The 22660-nt window shown below is 40.9% G+C and overlaps 1 protein-coding gene across 8 annotated transcripts in view; it reads right to left on the reverse strand.

The window, feature by feature from the left end:
- LOC139450612 (rho GTPase-activating protein 26-like) overlaps positions 1-22660 on the reverse strand; it is an 84740-nt gene that overhangs the window by 29425 nt on the left and 32655 nt on the right. For 3 of the 8 annotated variants that reach the window (XM_071232391.1, XM_071232396.1, XM_071232387.1), the window contains exons 3-13: positions 16970-17031; positions 16281-16352; positions 15988-16089; positions 13760-13870; positions 12760-12802; positions 12365-12426; positions 11010-11084; positions 9544-9579; positions 5272-5341; positions 2327-2424; positions 531-568 (exon numbers count right to left, since the gene is read on the reverse strand). In XM_071232391.1, the coding sequence (XP_071088492.1) occupies positions 531-568; positions 2327-2424; positions 5272-5341; positions 9544-9579; positions 11010-11084; positions 12365-12426; positions 12760-12802; positions 13760-13870; positions 15988-16089; positions 16281-16352; positions 16970-17031 (769 nt within the window). Of the gene's footprint in view, positions 1-530; positions 569-2326; positions 2425-5271; positions 5342-8147; positions 8178-9543; positions 9580-11009; positions 11085-12364; positions 12427-12759; positions 12803-13759; positions 13871-15987; positions 16090-16280; positions 16353-16969; positions 17032-22660 lie in introns of all 8 variants that reach the window. The other 5 variants (XM_071232390.1, XM_071232389.1, XM_071232388.1 and 2 more) reach the window with 5 other exon arrangements.

Consider the following 22660-nt stretch of genomic DNA (forward strand, 5'->3'; position numbering starts at 1 on the left):
CAGTATTTCAGTCATATCACAGGGTGTCAGTTTGATGTGGGAGGAAGGCCAGAGTGATGCAGGTCAAAGACATTTTCCATTTTAGCGAATCCCACGAGTACCGTTGTGGAACTAAGAAACCAGAACTTGGTTAAAGGTTTCTGGCACACCTGGGCCACCCACGCCCCGATAGAATTTTATTATGACCTCTTGCAGTAAACATTGGGAACTGATAACTGACCTTTCATAAAAAGCTTCTGTCATGCTGGGGCTCTCCTAACTGCCAAACTTCAAGCTTGCTTAGTTAAACAGGGTCATTTACTTTTATCACTGAGTGAATTGGGTTTAAAGCTGCTTTGAACAATACAGTATTTCAGTTACATCACAACGTGTCAGCTTGATTTTAGAGGTAAGCCCAAAAGTAATGCAGACGTTTACCAATTTGGTGAAACCCACAACATGGTATGGTGCTGACTAGAAAAAAATCAGGGTGACTTTGATGGGACAGTCATGGAACTTTCTTCCTGAGTTAGGTAAGTTAGAACTCATACCTGACACAGGAGTCCAAGACATAACGGTCGGGAGTACTCTGAAAGAGAGGAAGAGGAAATTAGCTGTATATACTCTTGAAGAACCTTAATCAATTGTGTGGCTAAACGAGCAGTTAGGGCTGGGACGATACACCAACTGTGAGATCCGATCCATATCACGATACCTTCCTTCACGATCCGATACGCATGTGCTCTTATCAGTGGTACGTAATCCATCTTTGTCATGGACAGGATTGCCAAATAACGCCTTACAGTTAGCAGTTTCAAGTATGGTGCAACGGATTAAAATATTTATGTTTTCACTATTTATTTTCACTAGTAATCAGTGTTTGGTGTTACATTTACTAAAGAAAGCATTTAAGGTAAGAATGGATACTTTTTACTTTGTGTGCTATTGTGATTGGTTTGTTGTTTAACACCGCAGTCAGCAATATTCCAGCTATATGACAGCGGTCTGTAAATAATTGAGTCTGGACCAGACAATCCAGTGATTGATATCATGAGCATCAATCCACACAATTGGGAGCAATGACGTGCATCAACCAAGTCAGCGAGCCTGACCACCCGATCCCGTTAGTCGCCTTTTACGACAAGCATGGTTGCTGATACTTGTATCGAGAAGTAAAAAATTATGATCCACTGATGCATCTGTGTATCGTTCCACTATACGAGCAATAGATAAAGCCTAAGTAATTGCTTGTCAGTATGATCTGCATACATACTTGATCAAGACCTCTTTGATGGCATGACATATGACCAGCTTTGACTCAAAAACGTAATGAATGGACAAAATAATCATCAAAGGATATGCTACTAAATCATATGTTAGCGGTGAATGAATTAGGTTCAATGCTTCTCACTCATATCATGGCATGTCAATGGATTGTGGAAAGAGTTAGAGAGCGAATTGAGTTCATCGTCGCTTCAAATGGTGTCAGCTGATTCTGGGAGAAGAGATGAAAGTGAAGGCGATCCTAGTGGTACGACCACAAGCACCACTGTCTTCTGTTCACCCTGGCTGATTAACAAAATCTATCACGATTCGGCACTGAAGGGTATTTGGATAGCCATTTGCAGTGAGGTGAGGTGAAATTGGGTTTAACATCGCATCCAAGATTATTGCACTTATATAGCAACGTGCATGCACGTGTGTGTACATGTGTGTGTGGCTGCTTGTATTAGTCCGGACTGATGCCGATTTATAGTGCTAGCACACTGAGATACAATGCCGCAGTTTAACATGAATACCCCACTCAGACACAGTATACTGACTCTGAGCCGACCAGTCCTTGTTTTAGCCCTTTAATGCCGAGCGCCAGACAGGATAACAACAAGTACCATCTTTTAACGTCTTTAGGTATGACGTGGCCAGGGATCGCACCTCGGACCTTCCGCTCTCCGAGCAGACGCTCTACCACTGGACCATGGAGGCAATCTTTGCAGCAAGGATGGGAGGTTAGAGGTGAATATGTTTCACAAATACAAGTCCCTCGGGATTCAGCACTCCGGGTATTTGGATAGCCATTTGAGGCAAGCAGGAGCTTGGAGGTTGGGACTCTATCTTAGTAAGGTAGTAGTGCTAAATGGGCAAGTTCATTTGGCAGAGGTCTTAATTACAGCTGGAATTCACTCAGCAATCATTATGACAACTCAATACAAATCTAATACAGAAGTACGGATTTCGGAGAGTGATTCCGACCAGGAATCCCCACATCGGTCCAGCATTGAGGATGTGTCTGATACTGTTACTGCTACATTGGTAGTTGTTCTATCCCCCGATGTAGGATCCACCTTACCATCTTGCCCCCCATCTGGTTGTACAGGATCATGTAGAATTCCTTCGTCTCCTTCTTGTACTGGCAGTAGAATTTGGTCCATGTTGTTCCCAGAGCCTCTGTAAACAGGACTCACACATCACCATTTATATGCCAACCAGTTTAACTGGTAAGACAATGTCATAAAAGCACATTCTGTATCGCCTTATACTGTGGCACAGTCTTTCGTACGACGCCCAAACAGGCAACTTCTATATAGTGGTACTGCCCTGTATCCAACAATATTATCGTAACCATTGGGAGCCCTTTACTATCGTAACTTCTATATAGTGGTACTGCCCTGTATCCAACAATATTATCGTAACCATTGGGAGCCCTTTACTATCTTAACCATTGTGATCTCTCCTAATCCTTACCATTGGGAGCCCTTTAGTATCTTAACCATTGTGATCTCTCCAAATCCTTACCATTGGTAGCCCTTTACTATCTTAACCATTGTGATCTCTCTAAATCCTTACAATTCGGAGCCCTTTACTATCTTAACCATTCGGCACCCTTCACTATCTTAACCATTCGGCACCCTTCACTATCTTAACCATTGGGTACCTTTCACTATCTTAACCATTGGGCACCCTTCACTATCTTAACCATTGGGCACCCTTCACTATCTTAAACATTGGGCACCCTTCACTATCTTAACCATTGGGCACCCTTCACTATCTAAACCACTGGGAACCATTTATTATCTTAACCATTGGCCACCCTTCACGATCTTAACCATTGGGTACCCTTCACTATCTAAACCACTGGGAACCATTTATTATCTTAACCATTGGCCACCCTTCACGATCTTAAACACTGGGTACCCTTCACTATCTTAACCATTGGGCACCCTTCACTATCTTAACCATTGGGTACCCTTCACTATCTTAACCATTGGGTACCCTTCACCATCTTAACCACTGGGAACCATTTATTATCTTAACCATTGGCCACCCTTCACGATCTTAAACACTGGGTACCCTTCACCATCTTAACCATTGGGCACCCTTCACTATCTTAACCATTGGGTACCCTTCACGATCTTAAACACTGGGTACTCTTCACTATCTTAACCATTGGGTACCCTTCACGATCTTAAACACTGGGTACCCTTCACTTTCTTAACCATTGGGCACCCTTCACTATCTTAACCATTGGGTACCCTTCACTATCTTAACCATTGGGAACCATTTATTATCTTAACCATTGGCCACCCTTCACGATCTTAAACACTGGGTACCCTTCACTATCTTAACCATTGGGCACCCTTCACTATCTTAACCATTGGGCACCCTTCACTATCTTAACCATTGGGCACCCTTCACTATTTAAACCATTGGCACCCTTCACTATCTTAACCACTGGGAACCATTTATTATCTTAACCATTGGGCACCCTTCACTATCTTAACCATTGGGCACCCTTCACTATCTTAACCACTGGGAACCATTTATTATCTTAACCATTGGGCACCCTTCACTATCTTAACCATTGGGCACCCTTCACTATCTTAACCATTGGGTACCCTTCACTATCTTAACCATTGGGCACCCTTCACTATCTTAACCATTGGGCACCCTTCACTATCTTAACCATTGGGCACCCTTCACTATCTTAAACATTGGGCACCCTTCACTATCTTCATGATCTTAAACACTGGGTACCCTTCACTATCTTAACCATTGGGAGCCCTGTACTTTCTTAACCATTTGTCACCCTTTAGTATCTTAACCATTGGGAGCCCTGTACTTTCTTAACCATTTGTCACCCTTTAGTATCTTAATCATTGGGCACCCTTCACTATCTTAACCATTGGGCACCCTTCACTATCTAAACCATTGGGCACCCTTCACTATCTTAACCACTGGGAACCATTTATTATCTTAACCATTGGGCACCCTTCACTATCTTAACCATTGGGCACCCTTCACTATCTTAACCACTGGGAACCATTTATTATCTTAACCATTGGGCACCCTTCACTATCTTAACCATTGGGCACCCTTCACTATCTTAACCATTGGGTACCCTTCACTATCTTAACCATTGGGCACCCTTCACTATCTTAACCATTGGGCACCCTTCACTATCTTAACCATTGGGCACCCTTCACTATCTTAACCATTGGGTACCCTTCACTATCTTAACCATTGGGCACCCTTCACTATCTTAACCATTGGGTACCCTTCACTATCTTAACCATTGGGCACCCTTCACTATCTTAAACATTGGGCACCCTTCACTATCTTCATGATCTTAAACACTGGGTACCCTTCACTATCTTAACCATTGGGAGCCCTGTACTTTCTTAACCATTTGTCACCCTTTAGTATCTTAACCATTGGGAGCCCTGTACTTTCTTAACCATTTGTCACCCTTTAGTATCTTAACCATTGGGAGCCCTGTACTTTCTTAACCATTTGTCACCCTTTAGTATCTTAACCATTGGGAGCCCTGTACTTTCTTAACCATTTGTCACCCTTTAGTATCTTAACCATTGGGAGCCCTGTACTTTCTTAACCATTTGTCACCCTTTAGTATCTTAATCATTGGGAGCCCTTTACTATCTTAGCCATTGGGAGCCCTTCACTATCTTAACTATCTTTGAATACACTAAATGCAATTGGGCACATAATTGGTCCATAATGAAAACAAATCCTGAATATTTCCAAACCAAGAGAAATTCTGTAACCAAAAACCAATGAAGACTGGAGTTGACTAAAATGATAATTGGGAGGTTCTAATGTGTGACCTGATTGAGTGCTTACACCCATACAGCAAGCATCCTGGTGCAATCAACCATTGGTTTGCCTGTCCTAAGACTGGCTTACTTACAGGCCACCATGACATAGCTAGAGAATTGCTGTGTGTGGTGTGAGTCAACATTCACTCACTCTCTCCCAGAATATCAGAGTGGTACTTACTTTTCTCCAAGAGATACAGATAACCTTGTCGGGTAAATCCTCGCATGGTCCCGGACGACTCTATGGGCCTCTGTGCAACACAACTCTCTGTTATAGCATGACATAAGAAAGCTCTGGGAATGTACACAATGCCTATCGAAAAACACTTCCTTTATCCCAAAAATCTGCTCTATAAATATGTGTCATTGCCTTAATGCTTAAAGATCAACACACTTTGACTGATTTACTGTTTTGTTAAAGATCTCTTTACATTCTGACTTTAAGTTGGAGACTGGTGTTACTGTGAACAAATTCCATCTACATTTTGCCAAAGTATGTACAATAAATCTAACACCTGATATACTGTTTTGCAAAAGATCTCTATAAATTCTGACTTTAGGTCAGAGACCTGAGTTACTGACAACAAATTCCATCCACATTTTGCCAAAGTATGTATGATAAATCTGACACCTTTGACTGGCCATGACTTTCTTCAGCTGAATGATCAGGGAATTTTTTGTTGTAAAAAAGATATTTATTTCTGTTATGACAGAAACCTACACCTGTGAAATGAGGTGGATTTGCAAGAATTATCATACCCCTGTTCATGGATCACAATTCGATACTGAAGTCTTAATTTTAAAAAATTGTCCCTTAAATAGTCTTGTTAATACCAAAACAAAAATCTCAAAGTCACAAGCAGCATACGGTAGGGAAAAGCACATGAAATCAGTATTGATGAAATGAATGATTTAATGACATGGTTACTTTCTGCAGGAACCATCTTCCAGAGACTAGTACCACATGGTGATGACACAACCTACCATGGTTACTTTCTGCAGGAACCATCTTCCAGAGACTAGTACCACATGGTGATGACACAACCTACCATGAGATGGGACCAGTGCAACATTCACCACAACATCAACAACCAACTCTTTATCATTCTTCATAATTCTGTATGCGTTTCAGACTTAATAACCTTTCTGCTCGAACGGAGGCAGCCATTACTGGATGTAACTGATGTCTTTCTGTCAGAGTAAGCATGCTGGTCATTGGTCTGTGAAAGGGGAAATAAACAAAAATAAAGCATGTTGTTCAACTGAACTTCATGCAATGTATGTATGTGTGTGTGCAGCAACATTGGTAGTTCAAACAAAAATAAATCAAAATATGTTCATGTGGCAGGATTTAAAAGAAATAACACAAATTTGAAATTATATGGAAAATTTGTTTAGCGGTGGAGAAAGGCAGTGAATGTTTCTGGAGGGCTTCCTAACTGCACCATGCATGTGATCTTGCTATCCTGTGACTACATCACTCAATCTGTACGCAGTGCTGCGTGTGGCTACAGGAAGATGTTACACACATGTTGTTAGACTATTCAGACAAAATGTCTTCTTCCTACACAGACACCACTTGTGGCTGGAATGATGTGTTTGGTGAAGTGGCTATAGGACAACACTGGTCATAACAATGGGGGAAGAAGCCATGTGAGAGTGTACCGTGTCATGCAGAAGTGTCATGGCGAGATGAAGACTGGGCTATAGCATGTAAACCGATGTTGGGACTGAACCTGTTCCTTGTGTGAAGCACTAACCACTGGGCTAAACCCCTGGTTAGTAACAGATAGCACCTTTCTACATACATAAAAGTACTCGAACCAAAATCAGATGAGCAAAGAAATGTACCCCACCATGGCAATATGCAAATGGTGCTGAAGTTTGTTTCTTTGATGTTTAATGCAGCAATATTCCAGCAGTCTGTAAATAATTGAGTCTGGACAGACAATACAGTGATTGACATCATGAGCATCGATCTGGGCAATTGAGATACAATGACATGCATCAACCAAATCAGTGAGCCTGACCATCTGATCCCGTTAGTAGCCTCTTACAGCAAGCATAGTCATCTCTTAAGGCAAGCATGGCTTTTTGAAGACCTATTATTCCCCAGATCTTCACGGCATCAACTAAGTCAGCGAGCCTCACCCTCTGATCCCGTTAATCGCCTCTTTCAGCAAGCATAGTCGTCTTTTACAGCAAGCATGGCTTGCTGAAGACCTATTCTAGCCGGGATCTTCAGGCCATCAACCAAGTCAGCGAGCCTGACCACCTGATCCTGTTAATTGCCTCTTACAGCAAGCATAGTAGTCTTTTACGGCAAACATGGGTTGGTGAAGACCTCTTCTGCCCCTGAAACTGAAAATGGTTTCATGCATTGAGAACATGGCCAGTGCTGTACACAGACTGCCATGCTGGGGTACATTTCTGTAGTACCTGTTCCGACAATGACACCAACAGCATTAGTAGACACAAGTTGGCCCTGATTCCATACAGTACCAAGGATTATCCAAGTGACAATGATCACTCACAACACAGCCCAAACAAGTCATCAATGCCTTGACATATCAACAAGAACCATGTGACATTCAACGAGACCAGGATGAGCATGACATGGTGGTGAAACTCCAGTGTGACAGGGTTAGTGATCTCTGCAAGGTGATTAGTCCTGTCTGCAAACCATCACACTACAGTGCTCAAACCAAACTCACAAAACACAGTGGCAAAATGTGGATCAATTCATTGTAAGTCTCATGCACATCATCATGTAATCTTGTAACTGTGAGATCTACTTGGTTCATTCAAAAGTAATGTAATGTAATTCTACTCATGCAGTACCACATGTCTACAAAATAATATATTCCTAAAAAGTTATTTTATTAATGAGAGAAAACATGTCAATGGAATCTATTTATTATTAAAAAGAGAAATAAATTAATATTTGATCAACAAATAAACAAGCTACTCTCAATGCAGAAGGGATTGGGAAGACAAGGATGAACTACGACACATTTAGTTGAACTACGGGTTGGATACAGAAGAGAGTGCCCTTACCAAGAATGCAGGTGCGCCCGACGCTGGGAGCTATAATATAAGCCAGCGTTAGTGTCAGATGTGAAAGCCACTGGTAAGTTCAAACTGGGTCTTCAGATAATTCAATTTAACGCAAAAAACATAGTGCAATACAAAATCAGACTTTCATTAACCACTTCTACATTCAGACTTGTGATATCACACAGAATCTACACACCATTGTAAGGTTTTAATTCTTGTAGCCTTGAAATCAAGACTATGTTCCATCGACAATACACGTCCCTTGACAACTGCCATAATATACCACTCAAAAAATGTTTAAGGCCATCCGATTTTTTCATATTAATACAGTTAAACTGACAGACTAACTACAGTGATAAAAAAAAATGGGTGGTCCTTAACTTATTTTTAGAAGCATATACCCCACTCAAAAAAGACTCCATGTGGCTAAAGCAACCAATCAAGACTGTTTCAAGTGACAGATGAGTTTTAATCATGTCTTCTGTCTGAAATGTTCTTTTTCATGAATAGTTGATCTGTCCGGAAACATTTGTGGAAACATTTTGGAGCAACGAAGTCACAGCAGACAACTTTTACAAGGACAGTTCTGATTGGTTACGTCATATCCAGGCAACCATCTGATTGGCTAGAACAGGATGTTCTTGAACCAACTGAATGCTGCCCTACCAGTTTCCGAGGGGTGTGGAACATGGCCATACATATTTCAGGAGAAGAAAATAAGACAGATAGGATTGTCTGGAAATGTCCTAGAGTTCATAGGCAAGATATGTAAAAGCTTAACAAGTAAATATTGTTCTGATAGTGAACAAGGAAGCTTGAAAAGAGCTAAGCAATTATCTGAAAACCCAGTAATGCTGACAATGCTTTTAGAGGCAGCAAATAACAGCAGATGTGAAGCAAGATATCGCAGTTCAATGCACATCAATCCAATTGTTAAGCACACAATATACCAGCCGTGATGCATACCTACACGTAATGCTGGAATACACCACAAGGCTTGTAAGGCTGGAATACTACTGTCACAAAGCAACATACACCACCACTCCTTTAATGCTGGAATTCCAGTGCCACAAAGCGCCAACATTTGCTCAATTCAAACTTCATGCCTTCAAGCGCAAAAGGCCATCCAAAACAAATGTACGGAAGCAAGGTACTGATGATTTTAGCTTCTTTAATTTGCCTGAGCATTATTCAAATTTCAGAAATTGACATGAAAGATGAATTCATTACTGAAATTAGCAGCCTCTTAAATGCTGTCGCAAATGCAATAAATTGTAAAGGTGATATTAGTTGTACAGTCGTGATAAAGTGCAAGGGTATCCAAATATTGAGCAGTTTCAGTATATTAACTATGCGATGAAAAGTTGTCACTCTTGAAAACCAAAAATATAGTTACAGGCATTTGAATCCTCTCAAGACATCTGTTCAAATACTACAAGAAACATAAAATAATGAACATGGTCATTATAAATGATTCCTGGAGCAAAAAGTAAGTAACAAAAAAAAACTTGCACGGCTAGGTATGAGTTTATTAGCTCTAGCTATGAACACTTGTGCACATCAACACATCAACATCTCAAACAGAAGCAAACTCTGTCAGAACATGAGGAGCAAGTCGTACCAACATCATAAAGGGGGGTAACTCTGCATGACATGGGTTCAAAGGTTGAATGAAAATAAAGGTGGAGAAATCGAAACACTAGCATCCTTATTATTAGTTGGGATGAGAAAGATTTTCCACCCCAAACACTGAAAGTTAGCCAGGGGTTTCAGGGACTACATGACTTATGCATATATTGTAACGGCATGTACATAACGAAATTCACAAAATTCTTCATCCCTGTATTAGACTCAAGAGATCCTAAAATTTAAGTATTCAAATATTTGTAAAAACTGAAAAACATATTAACTTGAAACAAACTTTATCCAAGACATTACAAGTATCTTGTTGGTCTCAATATATTTGCATGAAATAGTTTTTAGGCTGTTCAATGTTCTGAATTCTCAACCTGATATGACTTAAAAGCTAACCTTCAGTGAAAGGAGATGTGAGTATTATAATGGTAGTTAACTTTGCTCCCCTGAGTAATGGCAGACATTTTGCTCAAGCCTGTATATTTTAGTAGTGCCACAACCAGTCTTCCATGCTATTCACCAAATCAGGGCAAGACTTCACAAAGTATGTTAGACAAATCGTCGCTGCTGAGATTCATGCACACATGATGCTTAGAACAAGAAATTTAGGGTTATCAGCATTATCAATGTCAGTATTGAAAAGTAACACTTTCATCAGGAACAGAATATATTCGGGAATCTAGATGAATAGATGATATAATTACTGGAATACATACATGAGGAGATATACACCATCAACCACAATCTCATCCATCAAAGATACTTTCAAGACATTTTCTGCAACGGTTCATTACAGAAATTTTGATGCAAAATATTTGCAAAGAAAAATGCGCTAGTTGCAAGAAAAAGGAAATACAAGAAGATACAAGATACAAGAAGATAAATATTTAGAGAGATTGTCACCTTAATCAACCCGTTATAAAATATGAAACTGACTCAAATACATGAATTATTTTGTATTCAACATTTGCAATTCACATCTGAATATAACAAAAATAATCCAATAATTAATAAATCAAAAGTATTTAAAAGAACTACATTGGCAGCATTAAAATGGAAATTTGGAATGTGTTTTTGAGAATGACTCCAACTTTACACCATGATAACCAGGCTTGACTGAGTGGGACAACAGAGTTACTAAGCTACAGCGATGGAGATGAGATTGTGGTTTACTGGATGATGTTGTTGGCAGCCCTGAGAAGTGGGAAAACATGGAGGTCTAATTACCGTGCCACGGACCTCCAGCATCTTGTTCATCAACTCCTCGGCCTGGTTGCTCGTACTTTCAAAGTTTCCTCGAGTCTGAAACACAGGCAGCAGCAGTGTGGTGTTGGACGGAGTGGGTAGGGTTTTTACATAGTAACATCAGGATGCCAGGGGACTCCAAGGATGAATCTATCTCCACATAACACAGAGAACAAAACCCATATGCTGAGCTAGTGCACTAACTACTGGGCGATGAACTACACTGTCAACTATCATTAACCAGTCAGGTTGTCAATCATATCCCATATCTTACAACGACCCGTGAAGATCCGGAGTAGAATAGGTCTTTAGCAACCCATGCATGCCATAAAAGGCTTGTTGTAAGAGGCGACTAACGGGATTGGGTGATGCATGTCATCGATCCCAATTGCGTGGATCAATGCTCATGATATTAATCACTGGATTTTCTGGTCCAGACTCGATTATTTACAGACTGCTGGCATGTAGCTGGAATATTGCTGAGTGGGGCGTTAAGCAACAAACCAACCAACAAACCAACCAACAAACCAACCAACCAACCAACCAGTCTTACAACAAGCAAGGGTTACTGGGGACCTATTCTTCACGGGAATCCCGACAGGGCCTCTTACAGCAAGCAAGGAGTACTTGGTACCTATTCCTCCCTAGAATCCTGAAAGGGTTGGTTGGTTGGTGGGTTGGTTGTTTAACGCCGCACTCAGCAATATTCCAGCTATATGGCGGCGGTCTGTAAATAATCAAGTCTGGACACAATCCAGTGATTAATATCATCCACGCAATTGGGATACGATGACATGCATTAACCAAGTCAGCGAGCCTGACCACCTGATCCGGTAAGTCGCCTTTTACGGCAAGCAATGGTGGCTGAAGACCTATTCTACCCCGGAATCTTCACGGGTCCCTGAAAGAGACCTTGTACAACAAGAAATGGGTACTGGTGACCTATTCCTCCCTAGAATCCTGAAAGGGACCTCCTACATCAAGCAAAGGGAAATGAGGCAGTTTGTATAGCTCAATAGTGACATCTCTACTTGTGTAACTCTTGTCTGAAGGTCTGGGAGCAATCTATCAAAGACTTGCTTGTCTACTTGCAAGTCATAGTTACTTCCCCTGTACATGTTGTATAAAGTTTTTTCGAAACCATGAGTCCAATATCAGCATCTCCATTTCAGAGATGGTGTTGCTCCTTTGTAAAAATGGAAGACGAGTACATAATGAAATCATGATTCATTTCAATAACTTTCCACAGCTAGCAATTCATGAGACTGAAACTTATCCAGAATTACATTCAGCTCTATACTTTCTCCAGCCCTGAACCTGTATCACCCATCCATTACCTTTTGGAGTCTCATTTGTAGGTCAAGCATGTAGGGCTTAAACTCTCCAGCAGCCTCATGACCTGAAACATCAACATGGCACCTCTCATGAAGATGGAAAGAAACGCAATGATCCTAACATTTTATCTTATATTTCAACAAAAAATGATGTAATATTAGGTTAGATTATGCTTTAGGTACCTATTTCTACAACTGTAAGTTAAACATCTTCAGTGTTAATTTAGGTATTACAATGTCTTGACATCTGACATGTTTGTGATATTCTACAATGTACTGGTACATTAGTCCTGTAACCAGGAGATCGATTACTGATTGTCCGCCCATCCTTGTGTTTTTTAGTTGGTCTACTCCACTCCCTTTCCTTGGAAGAGTTGTAGGGAAACGGAGTTACCTACCTTGATGGTAAAATGTCAGCCAACTGTACATGAAGGTCAGGAGCTGGAAACGGAACAAAGATCTCAACACACCACTCTATCCATATACATACATCAGATGAAACACAGTAACTGAACAACTCTATAGAATTATTTTAAATCAGGGGTGAATTAAACAGAAATCTGGTTCAGCTGAAAAGCCAAATCTCTGAATATTCCACAATTTGAACCTTTCCAATCAAACAATAGAGCTGGCATTCAATTCTGAGGTGATGATTATACATCCACCTCCAAGGGTAAGATTGCCTTAAAAACTATTTGGGTGACTGAATTGGGTTTAATGCTGCTTTGAACATTAAGAACAGGGTTTTCAGTAATATCATGGCATTTCAACATTGAATGAGAGCATAATGTTCACCCCTTTCATGTTTGTTTGTTTGTTGTTTAACGCCACAATCAGCAATATTCCAGCTATAAGACGGCGGTCTGTAGTGAGCGAGTATGGTTTTACGCCGCTTTTAGCAATATTCCAGCCATATCACAGCAGGGGGACATAAAAAATGGGCTTCACACATTGTACCCATGTCGGGAATCGAACCGGGGTCTTCGGCATGACGAGAGAATGTTTTAATTAGGCTACCCAACCGACCTGATGGCGGTCTATAAATAATTGAGTCTGGACCACACAATCCGGAGATTGATATCATAAGCATCAATTCACGCAATTAGGATACGATGACGGGCATCAAGGAAGTCTGACCACCCAATCCCGTGAGTAGCCTTTTACGACAAGCACAGTCGCCTTTTACAGCAAGCATGGGTTGCTGAAGACCTATTCTACCCCAGATCTTCCTGTTTCATGAAAAACCATGGCATGGTTATGTAACTGACAAAAAAGGATCATAATTAAAGCTAATCTTGGAACTGAACCCACAACAATCATCCTGGCATGGGCAAGGGATGTAACTCTGCATATCTTATTTCAGTGTCTAAGGCTGTTGTTAGCAATGAAACTACTCACAATCTCCACAAACTCGAACTTCTTCTTCTCTTGGACCTCCTGGAGCTGCAGGACGTACTTCATGGATGCCTGGTAGAAGCCCCGCCTCTCCATCTCCAGGGATGCATCAGCCTACGACACAAGCAACGTCATACAACTTGTGAAAAACAATCTACCCTCAACACAAGCATTACCTCCCCTTCACTTGAACTGTGGAGTCCCAACATCCCTTTTACATAGATAACAGTAATTTCAAGATGAGGGACACCAAGAATGGGCTTCATGCATTGTACTCATGTTGGGAATCAAACCCTGGTCCTAGGTGAGATGAGGAAATACTTTAACCACTAAACTACTCTACATCCCATCACAGTTACCTAACAGGGATTTGAAACAATTTATTTCCCAAAACACCATCATTATAAAATCATCAGCTTGTAATACATATTTACCAGTTGGTGAATTCTATATCAAAAACACTGTGACACTCAATTTCTGCCACATATTTTTAATACATTGTTACATTCCTTGATGATGATGCACACCTCCAAATGACCCTTGTGGGTGATAACACTGCCGGTCCATGATCCCAGTGTCAGAACACACCTGTCATGTAATCACTTCCTAGTGACCTGCCGTGATATCACAGACCACATGCCCTACAGGCAAAGCAGAGCATGCCAATACGCAGGTCAAAGGTCAGCCTACACTATCGGTGTTTAGCAGACAGGGGGTCACTGTCACCACATATTATCACAGCGTTGAGACACACAGGGTGGGACACCAGCATAAACCTGGTCCACACAGTGCATGCCTGGGTGTGGCTGTCTGGGAGCATGAAACTGATGGAATAGTTTTTTAGCATCAAAAGTAAACTTAAAACTTATTCTTTTTCATGCTCCATTTGGGCTGAACCCCAGCCAAGGATGAAAGTTCTTTTGACATAATTGAAAATATTATTTGTGCACAGAGCTGCTTTCAATGATAGGTCATCCAAAATGTCCTTAAAATAGTTTTAAAATTTGGTAGAGACATAGATGTATGTCCTATCAAAAGTTAATAAAATCATGAAAATATCCTAATGTTCTCTGGCTACAGCAAAATCCTTGTAAAATGACAGCTCAGTCACTACAGTAAGACAGTCAGTCTTCCAAGGGTGTGAGCTATCAATGTACCACATAAAAGCAGCCATTGTGACCATCTGGTCCCCATTTCAGTTGTTGCTTGTGAGACATGTTGGATTCTTATTGGGTTGATAGTGCCAGTTGAATCAACCCACTACAATACATTTGTTTCACAGGCAGCTCAGAGCGAGTGTGCAGGTGAGTGTGCGTGTGCTGATGCGTGTGTGCGTGTGCGTGCTAGTGTTGTGGTTGGTTGGTTTGTTTTACGCAGCACTCAGCAATATTCCATCTATATGACGGCGGTCTGTAAATAATCAAGTCTGGACAATCCAGTGATTGACAACATGAGCATCGATCCACGCAATTTTGGATACGATGACATGCATCAACCAAGTCAGCGAGCCTGACCACTCGATCCCTCTTACGACAAGCATAGTCGCCTTTTACGACAAGCATGGGTTGCTGAAGACCTATTCTACCCCGGATCTTCACGGGTCCGCTAGAGTTGTGAAATTTGGTGTGAATGAGAGTGTGCATGTGTGTGTGCGTGTGCTTGCTTGCGTGCATGCGTGCGTGCTTGCGTGCAAGCGTGCATGTGGTCTTATTGTTTAACCCCACACTCAGCAGTATTTCCTCTATACATCAGCAATCAACCAGGTCGCAGAGCCTGACCACCTGACCCATTTATTCGTCCCTAACCACCTGGGGACATATTCCAACCCAGAAGCCCTACAGGGCAGGGGTCAATTTAACTGCTGGACCGTTGGTCCATGGACAGTTAAAATTACAAAGGGCTTGCTGAAACATAAAGTAGATGGCCCATCTGGTTAGTCAAAATTCACCCTCCTCTGTGTATGTTTAATTTTCTTAATTGGACACTGCTTGATGAGAAAATAAGATATATGTCAGGGTTTAAGGGGTGAGGAGTCATACAAATTTCAGAGCCCCACTAGGTGGCTACCCAACCTCAGGTTCGGCCACTTCTTGCCTCCACCATTTAGTTGTAGGCCAGTTTGGAGAAGGGCCAGTAACTTTTAAAAGGAGCAAGCCCTGCTGGCTACATACAAAATTGTTGTTAAATCTAACCCTGCAGGGTGCAGCTTAATGAGTGGAATTGAAACACACCTCCTGAAGAATGGACTCATTCACTTTTGTCTTCATATTGAGATACCTCTCCAATGACTGGCAATATTTGGTTGTCTGCTTGTCAAACATTTTCTTGCCCTCCTGAAAAGATAACATATATTTTACACAAATTTATATCATCTTTTTTCCATAATAAAGAATTTGGACTTTTTCTTAACTGGTACTTTCACATAGAGCACCTTATCTATATTTCAGTAGAATAGACTTATTGGTGGGTGAGTGAATGAGTGAGATGGGTTCAATACTCAATAATTCACTGAGTCCATACATACCTTGACTTGACCAATCTTTTCTTTGCGGAAATTTTCCAACGGTTTAAGGAACTGGTCTGTTGCAGTCTCAAGCTGAAGTAAGATCCATCATAAATCAATAGAGCTCTTGGTAAATATTTACAAATGATTAATTGTTTATTAGACAAGGTCTATAACATTGATTCTCAGTTTCACATTGTGCGAGTCTTACAAATTATCTTTTACGTCACTCTCACCAATGTTATCAAGATCTCATGGCTGTCAGAAAAAACAAGGGTAGATAGCATGAACATTGATCCACATCATTGTATGGCATAAAAAATATATACCATGTCAAACATTCACACCATTCAATGCCAGCGTTAGAAAATGGCATTAGTCATGTAGTCCTTGACAAACTGCCCAATAGTTAAGGTATCATAAGGACCAGTAGAAATTTGCCCTTTTTAAAAGGTATTCCTCTATGTTATCATTATAAGGACTAGTGGACTAAACGTGTTAGTTTCTACTGCTGAATGCACGTTTAAACTGCTCTTGGAACAAGCATAGGTTCATGGGATCTATTCTGGACATGTATTGTGAGGGCCTGACTCAATGATCATCATCTATTGCTGAAAACACTTGTTTCATCTTTCAGGTACAGTTATACATATGCGGCACGTAACCATGGTAACAGCAAACAATGAAATACATAGGGATCAGCATCTCACAAGTTTCTCACGCTCCTCTTCAATGGAGAAGAGCAGCCTCCCGAACTCCTTGAGTGACTGGGCTGAAAACAGAAAATCTTGTCATCAGTATACAAGCATGACAAAAGATATACCACATTGATATCAACAGACACTGGCAACAAGGGCCCCCCACCCCCATCCCTCAGGATTCGCAATGTAAACTGTTTGCATCCATTCTAAGTTTGTATACATATAGAATGCAATATTCTGCATCTGGTAAACAACCTGGATTAATACAAACTCAATATAACCTGTTAATGGGTATTTTCTAACTTTATCCTGGGCAGGTTGTAAGAAAATGTGTGTACAGCTGATTGCAATTTCAGGCCTTAGTTTACATGAAAATACACACCATAATATTAAAAACTGCACATAAAACAATTCCGAGCAGAATAGGGAATAAAATCTAAATGGTAAATTATCATGTCCAGTGATGTTTTATTTCAAATTTCGTTTACCTGAATTAGCAGTAGATACGATGTAGCTTTTTACTGGACATAATACTCAAAAAAACAATTTTCCCCCCAAAATACTGCTCACTATACTCAAGAAAATAAGGTACACTTATCATATAGCCCAATGGTATTTGTTCAAGGAATTCCCATGAATGATTTGAAAAACTGAATTACTTTCTGTTGCCTGACTTGGATTTGTTGACTTTCAAAGTAAATATCGACACTGAACATACATTCAGCCTGTCAAGTATTCTTCAGTATAAATATGATAAAGGGTTTAGAATTAACTCATTCTGACTAATACAACAAAAGCATAATAAGAGCGAGGGCCTTGTTTACACAATCACAACCTTTGACATTCTAGAGATGGTTAATCCAGGCAGTGCTTGAGAAAGAGGTAGATCAGTGTTGATCTAATCTTTCTGTGCACCCATTTATTTTCTCCTTTATCAAATTTGTTAACTTGATACAGTCGTCATTAAAATGACTGACATCAAAGAAATGTGTGAAACACAGTGAACAGGGTGAGGCACAGACAACAGGGTGGGGTACAGACAACTGGGTGTGACACAGACAACAGGGTGGGGCACATACAACAGGGTGGGACACAGACAACTGGGTGGGGCACAGACAACAGGGTGGGGCACAGACAACTGGGTGGGACACAGACAACTGGGTGGGGCACAGACAACAGGGTGGGGTACAGACAACTGGGTGGGACACAGACAACTGGGTGGGGCACATACAACAGGGTGGGGCACAGACAACTGGGTGGGACACAGACAACTGGGTGGGGCACATACAACAGGGTGGATGGGGACAGAAAGAGGCGTTAGAGAGAGGCAGCAGGGTGTGAAACCGACATCTGGGTGGGGACAGAGCAGTGGGGAGGGAGACTTTAGGGTGGCGGACATAAAACAAGGTGTTTGTCTGTTTCTTGTTCAACACATCACAAAACAATATTCCAGTGAAATAAGGGGAGACCAGACAATGGTTTACATCATGAGCACTGATCTATACAATTGGACTATGATGACATGCCTCTTACAAAAATGGACCCGTGAAGATTCCGGGGTAGAAAAGGTCTTCAGCAACCCATTGCTTGCCGTAAAAGGTGCATATGCTTGTCGTAAAAGGCAACTAACGGGATCGGGTGGTCAGGCTCGCTGACTTGGTTGATGCATGTCATTGATTCCAATTGCGTGGATCGATGTTCATGATATCAAACACTGGATTGTCTGGCGGTGCGTATTATATGCGAATAGGGGTCGGAAGGGGTGCTAATGTGAGATTGTTCACTGCCTGGTCAAGACTCAATTATTTACAAACCGCCGTCATATAGCTGGAATATTGCTGAGTGCGGCGTTAAATAAAAACCAACAAACATCTTACAAAAATGGATTGCTGAAGACCAATTTTAACACGGATCTTCATGGATGGAGGACAGACAGCAAGACAGCTTTAGAAAAAAAATTGGCATTGATCTTGTAGTCCTTGTCAAACTGCTCAATAGTTGACATATCATAAGGACTTTAGAAATTAGCCATTTTTAAGGGTTTTGTTACATGTTTTCATTATAAGGACTAGGGGACTGAAAATGGTAGTTTCTATCGCTGCAAGCTATAGGACAGACAGCAGGGAGGAGTCAGAGTAGGGTTCAGAAGTCATTAAACAGCAGGGTTACTTAAAGGGACAGGCAGTGGAGGACTAACAGCTGGGGACAGAGCAGGGAGGGGGGACAGACAACATGCTACGAGAATACCCTTGTCTTCTTTCAAAGGAACAAACACATAAACTCATATCTTATTTATTACAAGTCAAATCTCACAGCAAAGATATCTTGGAGTATCTGAATGATTTGTAAACTGTCGGATGAATTCTACTTGTTGTCATATCAAGGCCTTAAATACCTTTTAACCACACTTTTTATCACCAAACCTAAACATCTTTAGTAGGAACCCCATCAAGAAATAAATACCCTGATAGCAGCTGATACCGGAAGCAAACCGTTTCTTTTTTCTCAGGCAAAAAAGCCAGTGGAAGATAGTGGCAGGAATGTGAGATGTGAACCTGGTGATAGTGCAACTATGTAAATAATGTACATTCCTTGTGGCTGGCCAGGGGATACAGCTGGTGTAAACACAGGGAACTCTATAGACTATACGCTGAGTAGCTGGCTACTGCCAGGTAATAACGGTTCAATTAGCCATGCTAGAGCTGCTGCCGAAGATTGGCCGATACAGACTTCTGAGGCCCCTTGTTTTACCGTATTACCCCAAAATGTTACAAGCTACAACTTGCTCTATTGTATTACTCTGATAGAAATCTGTACCGCTTGCCTTCCTGTATGCTTATTATTCCAAAATCTTGACCTCTTGTGTTGTTCTACAATATTATCATGACATTTGGACCCTTGCTCTACTATATCATCATATCTTGACCCCTTGCTGTACCATATTACCAGATCTGGACCCCTTGCTCTACCATAATCATATCTGGACCCCTTGCTATACCGTATTACCATATCTGCGCCCCTTGCTCTACCATATCATCATATCTGGACCCCTTGCTCTACCATATCATCATATCTGGACCCCTTGCTCTACCATATCATCATATCTGGACCCCTTGCTCTACCATAATCATATCTGGACCCCTTGCTGTAGCGTATTACCAGATCTGCGCCCCTTGCTCTACCCTATCATCATATCTGGACCGAAGAGGCGACTAACGGGATCGGGTGGTCAAATTGCTGACTTGGTTGATGCATGTCATTGATCCCAATTGCGTGGATCGATGCTCATGATATCAATCACTGGATTGTCTGCTCCAGACTTGATTATTTACAGACCGCTGTCATATAGCTGGAATATTGCTGAGTGCAGCGTTAAACAAAAAACTAACCAACCAACTGTACCATATTATCATATTTGAACCCCTTGCTGTACCGTATTATTCAGATATCTGGACCCCTTGCTCTAAGGTATTATCCACATATTAACATCCTTACTTGTTATTCAGTAAATAAATTCTACAAAGTTGAACCTTTAAGCTAAATAAACTGTAATCTTACCAGAATAAGCTTCTTGTGCCAAATAAGATCTTACAGGCCCATGAAAATCACTAAAAACTAAAGGGACACTGTGCCAAAAGTGTTCTGGAAACGTATATTAATGGCAATTTTTGTTCACATTGCTCACTTCATAATACCACACATCAGACCTAAATATCACTCAATAAATTTACACAGATAAGATGCTACATTTCATTTTAATGATAATATTATAAATTGGAGAAAATTATGTCATCCTTTATAAATGTCCTTTTAAAATAGAAATCAAATACACATACAGAGTTCCAAATCAGTTAATGTTTTAGGACATTGGCTGAATGTCACAATATCCATAGGGTTTTATTCAAATTTGGCAATTTAATGAAGACTTTTCAACAGATTAAATGTCCGGATCCAATTTGTCTCAGTAAAATCACTGATTTTACACACAATGACCCCAGCATAGATAATTCAACAGATGTGACAAACTGGAACCAACATAAATTTTGCAGATATATTTCTTCCTGGATTTCATATCTAAACAAGTTGAAAAAGCACCCTGTACTTGGACATGTTACAGTTTACTGGACTATGTATGGTAGCAGGGTGTAGGGGCACCTGTTATAGGATGCTGTCTGATTTTACATCAAGTGAAACGACAACGCCATCTGGCGGAGGGAAACCTATCAACTCCCAGTATATATCTGTCTGTGGTTCCAGTAGGCTGATGTATACAAAGCTAACATGCACAGACACTCCATTGGGAGCAGACACTCATTCCCCAAATAATATGATTTTATAGGAGGCGGGGTCTGATAGTGGCCATCCAGTTCAAACTGCTGTCAAGTACATGATATAAGATCATGAGAAGAAACAGCAACAGTCTTTGAGACAAAACTTGTCTTGGATTTCAGCAGATTTTAGTCTATCATAGATTTCTTACAGGGCCCATTAGCAATGTTGTGGAAGTGTTTTCTTCCTCAAGCATTGGATCTGAGGACTAAAATGGCAGACTGAAAATACAACTACTTAATTCTGACATACAAACATAGAACTATTCCATGACATGATCAGGGGAAGATTCAAAGCCACTGTGCTAATCGTCTGAGTCTTAGAGCCCAAACCTGTCTTGGAATGATATACAATTTAAACATTATTAAACATTTGCTATAGGGGCCATTACTATCGGTGCTTAATGGAACAACGTGACATACATTATACAACTGCTACATGACATCATAAAGAATGATTATTTACTGTGAGTGAAACAAGGGATCAGAGTCTTCATTGGGTACACTATCGGCATGATCTGCTGCCGTACAAACTCCTTGGCCTACAAATGCATCACTAAGCATCAACACAATTATTCCAACACACATAGTAAAAGCCCCGGGGATGACATCCTGCCTTGAGACAAAACATAAACTGGAAGAACACTTGAAGATTGCTGGATGTGTTACATCTAGAATGTTGTTCTAGACAGATGCTGCTGGCTGAAGTGACCTTGGGGAAATCAGGCCTACCAATCTTGTAGTGGAGAGATAAGGAAAGGTACATAAATCTGCACACTGCCAATGTTAGCATCACCAACATGCTTCTGAAATGTGTCTTTTGCTTTCTTTGGATTGTCAGAGGCAGGTTTATCTCGAGCAGCTGTCGGCACCAAAGCAGGTTTTAACGGCATGCTGTGAGCCTAAGAGGACAATGCTGAAATGTGTGGCAGTATTCTCACATACCTTGTCTAGAAAACAGGGAAAGGAGGAACAGTTTCTAGCATCTACTTGATCATTAAATAACAAGAAGTTACAAGTAATGTTAGGCAGGTGTGACTGTTATATATAAGGCAATACGGTAATGAGTTGTAGAAATTCCAGTGAGAGTGTGATTGGGTACTGATCCGTATGACTTAAAGCACATGTACCAAATAGGTGAGGCCAGGAATCATACATTGTACAATCAAAGAAGGATTGAACTCAAACCTTCTCCGTGACAATTGAACACAACCCCAACAAGGCCACCTGGATGCAAATGTTTGTTTGTTGTTAATGACGCACTCACCAATATTCCAGCTGTATGACGGCGGTTTGTAAATAATCAAGTCTGGACCAGACAATCTAGTGATTTACATCATGAGCATCAATTCACGCATTTGGCAAATGATGA

Source organism: Haliotis cracherodii, unplaced genomic scaffold (genome assembly GCF_022045235.1).
Source record: "Haliotis cracherodii isolate W230 unplaced genomic scaffold, xgHalCrac1.p SCAF_8, whole genome shotgun sequence".
Classification (NCBI taxonomy): Eukaryota; Metazoa; Mollusca; class Gastropoda; order Lepetellida; family Haliotidae; genus Haliotis; species Haliotis cracherodii.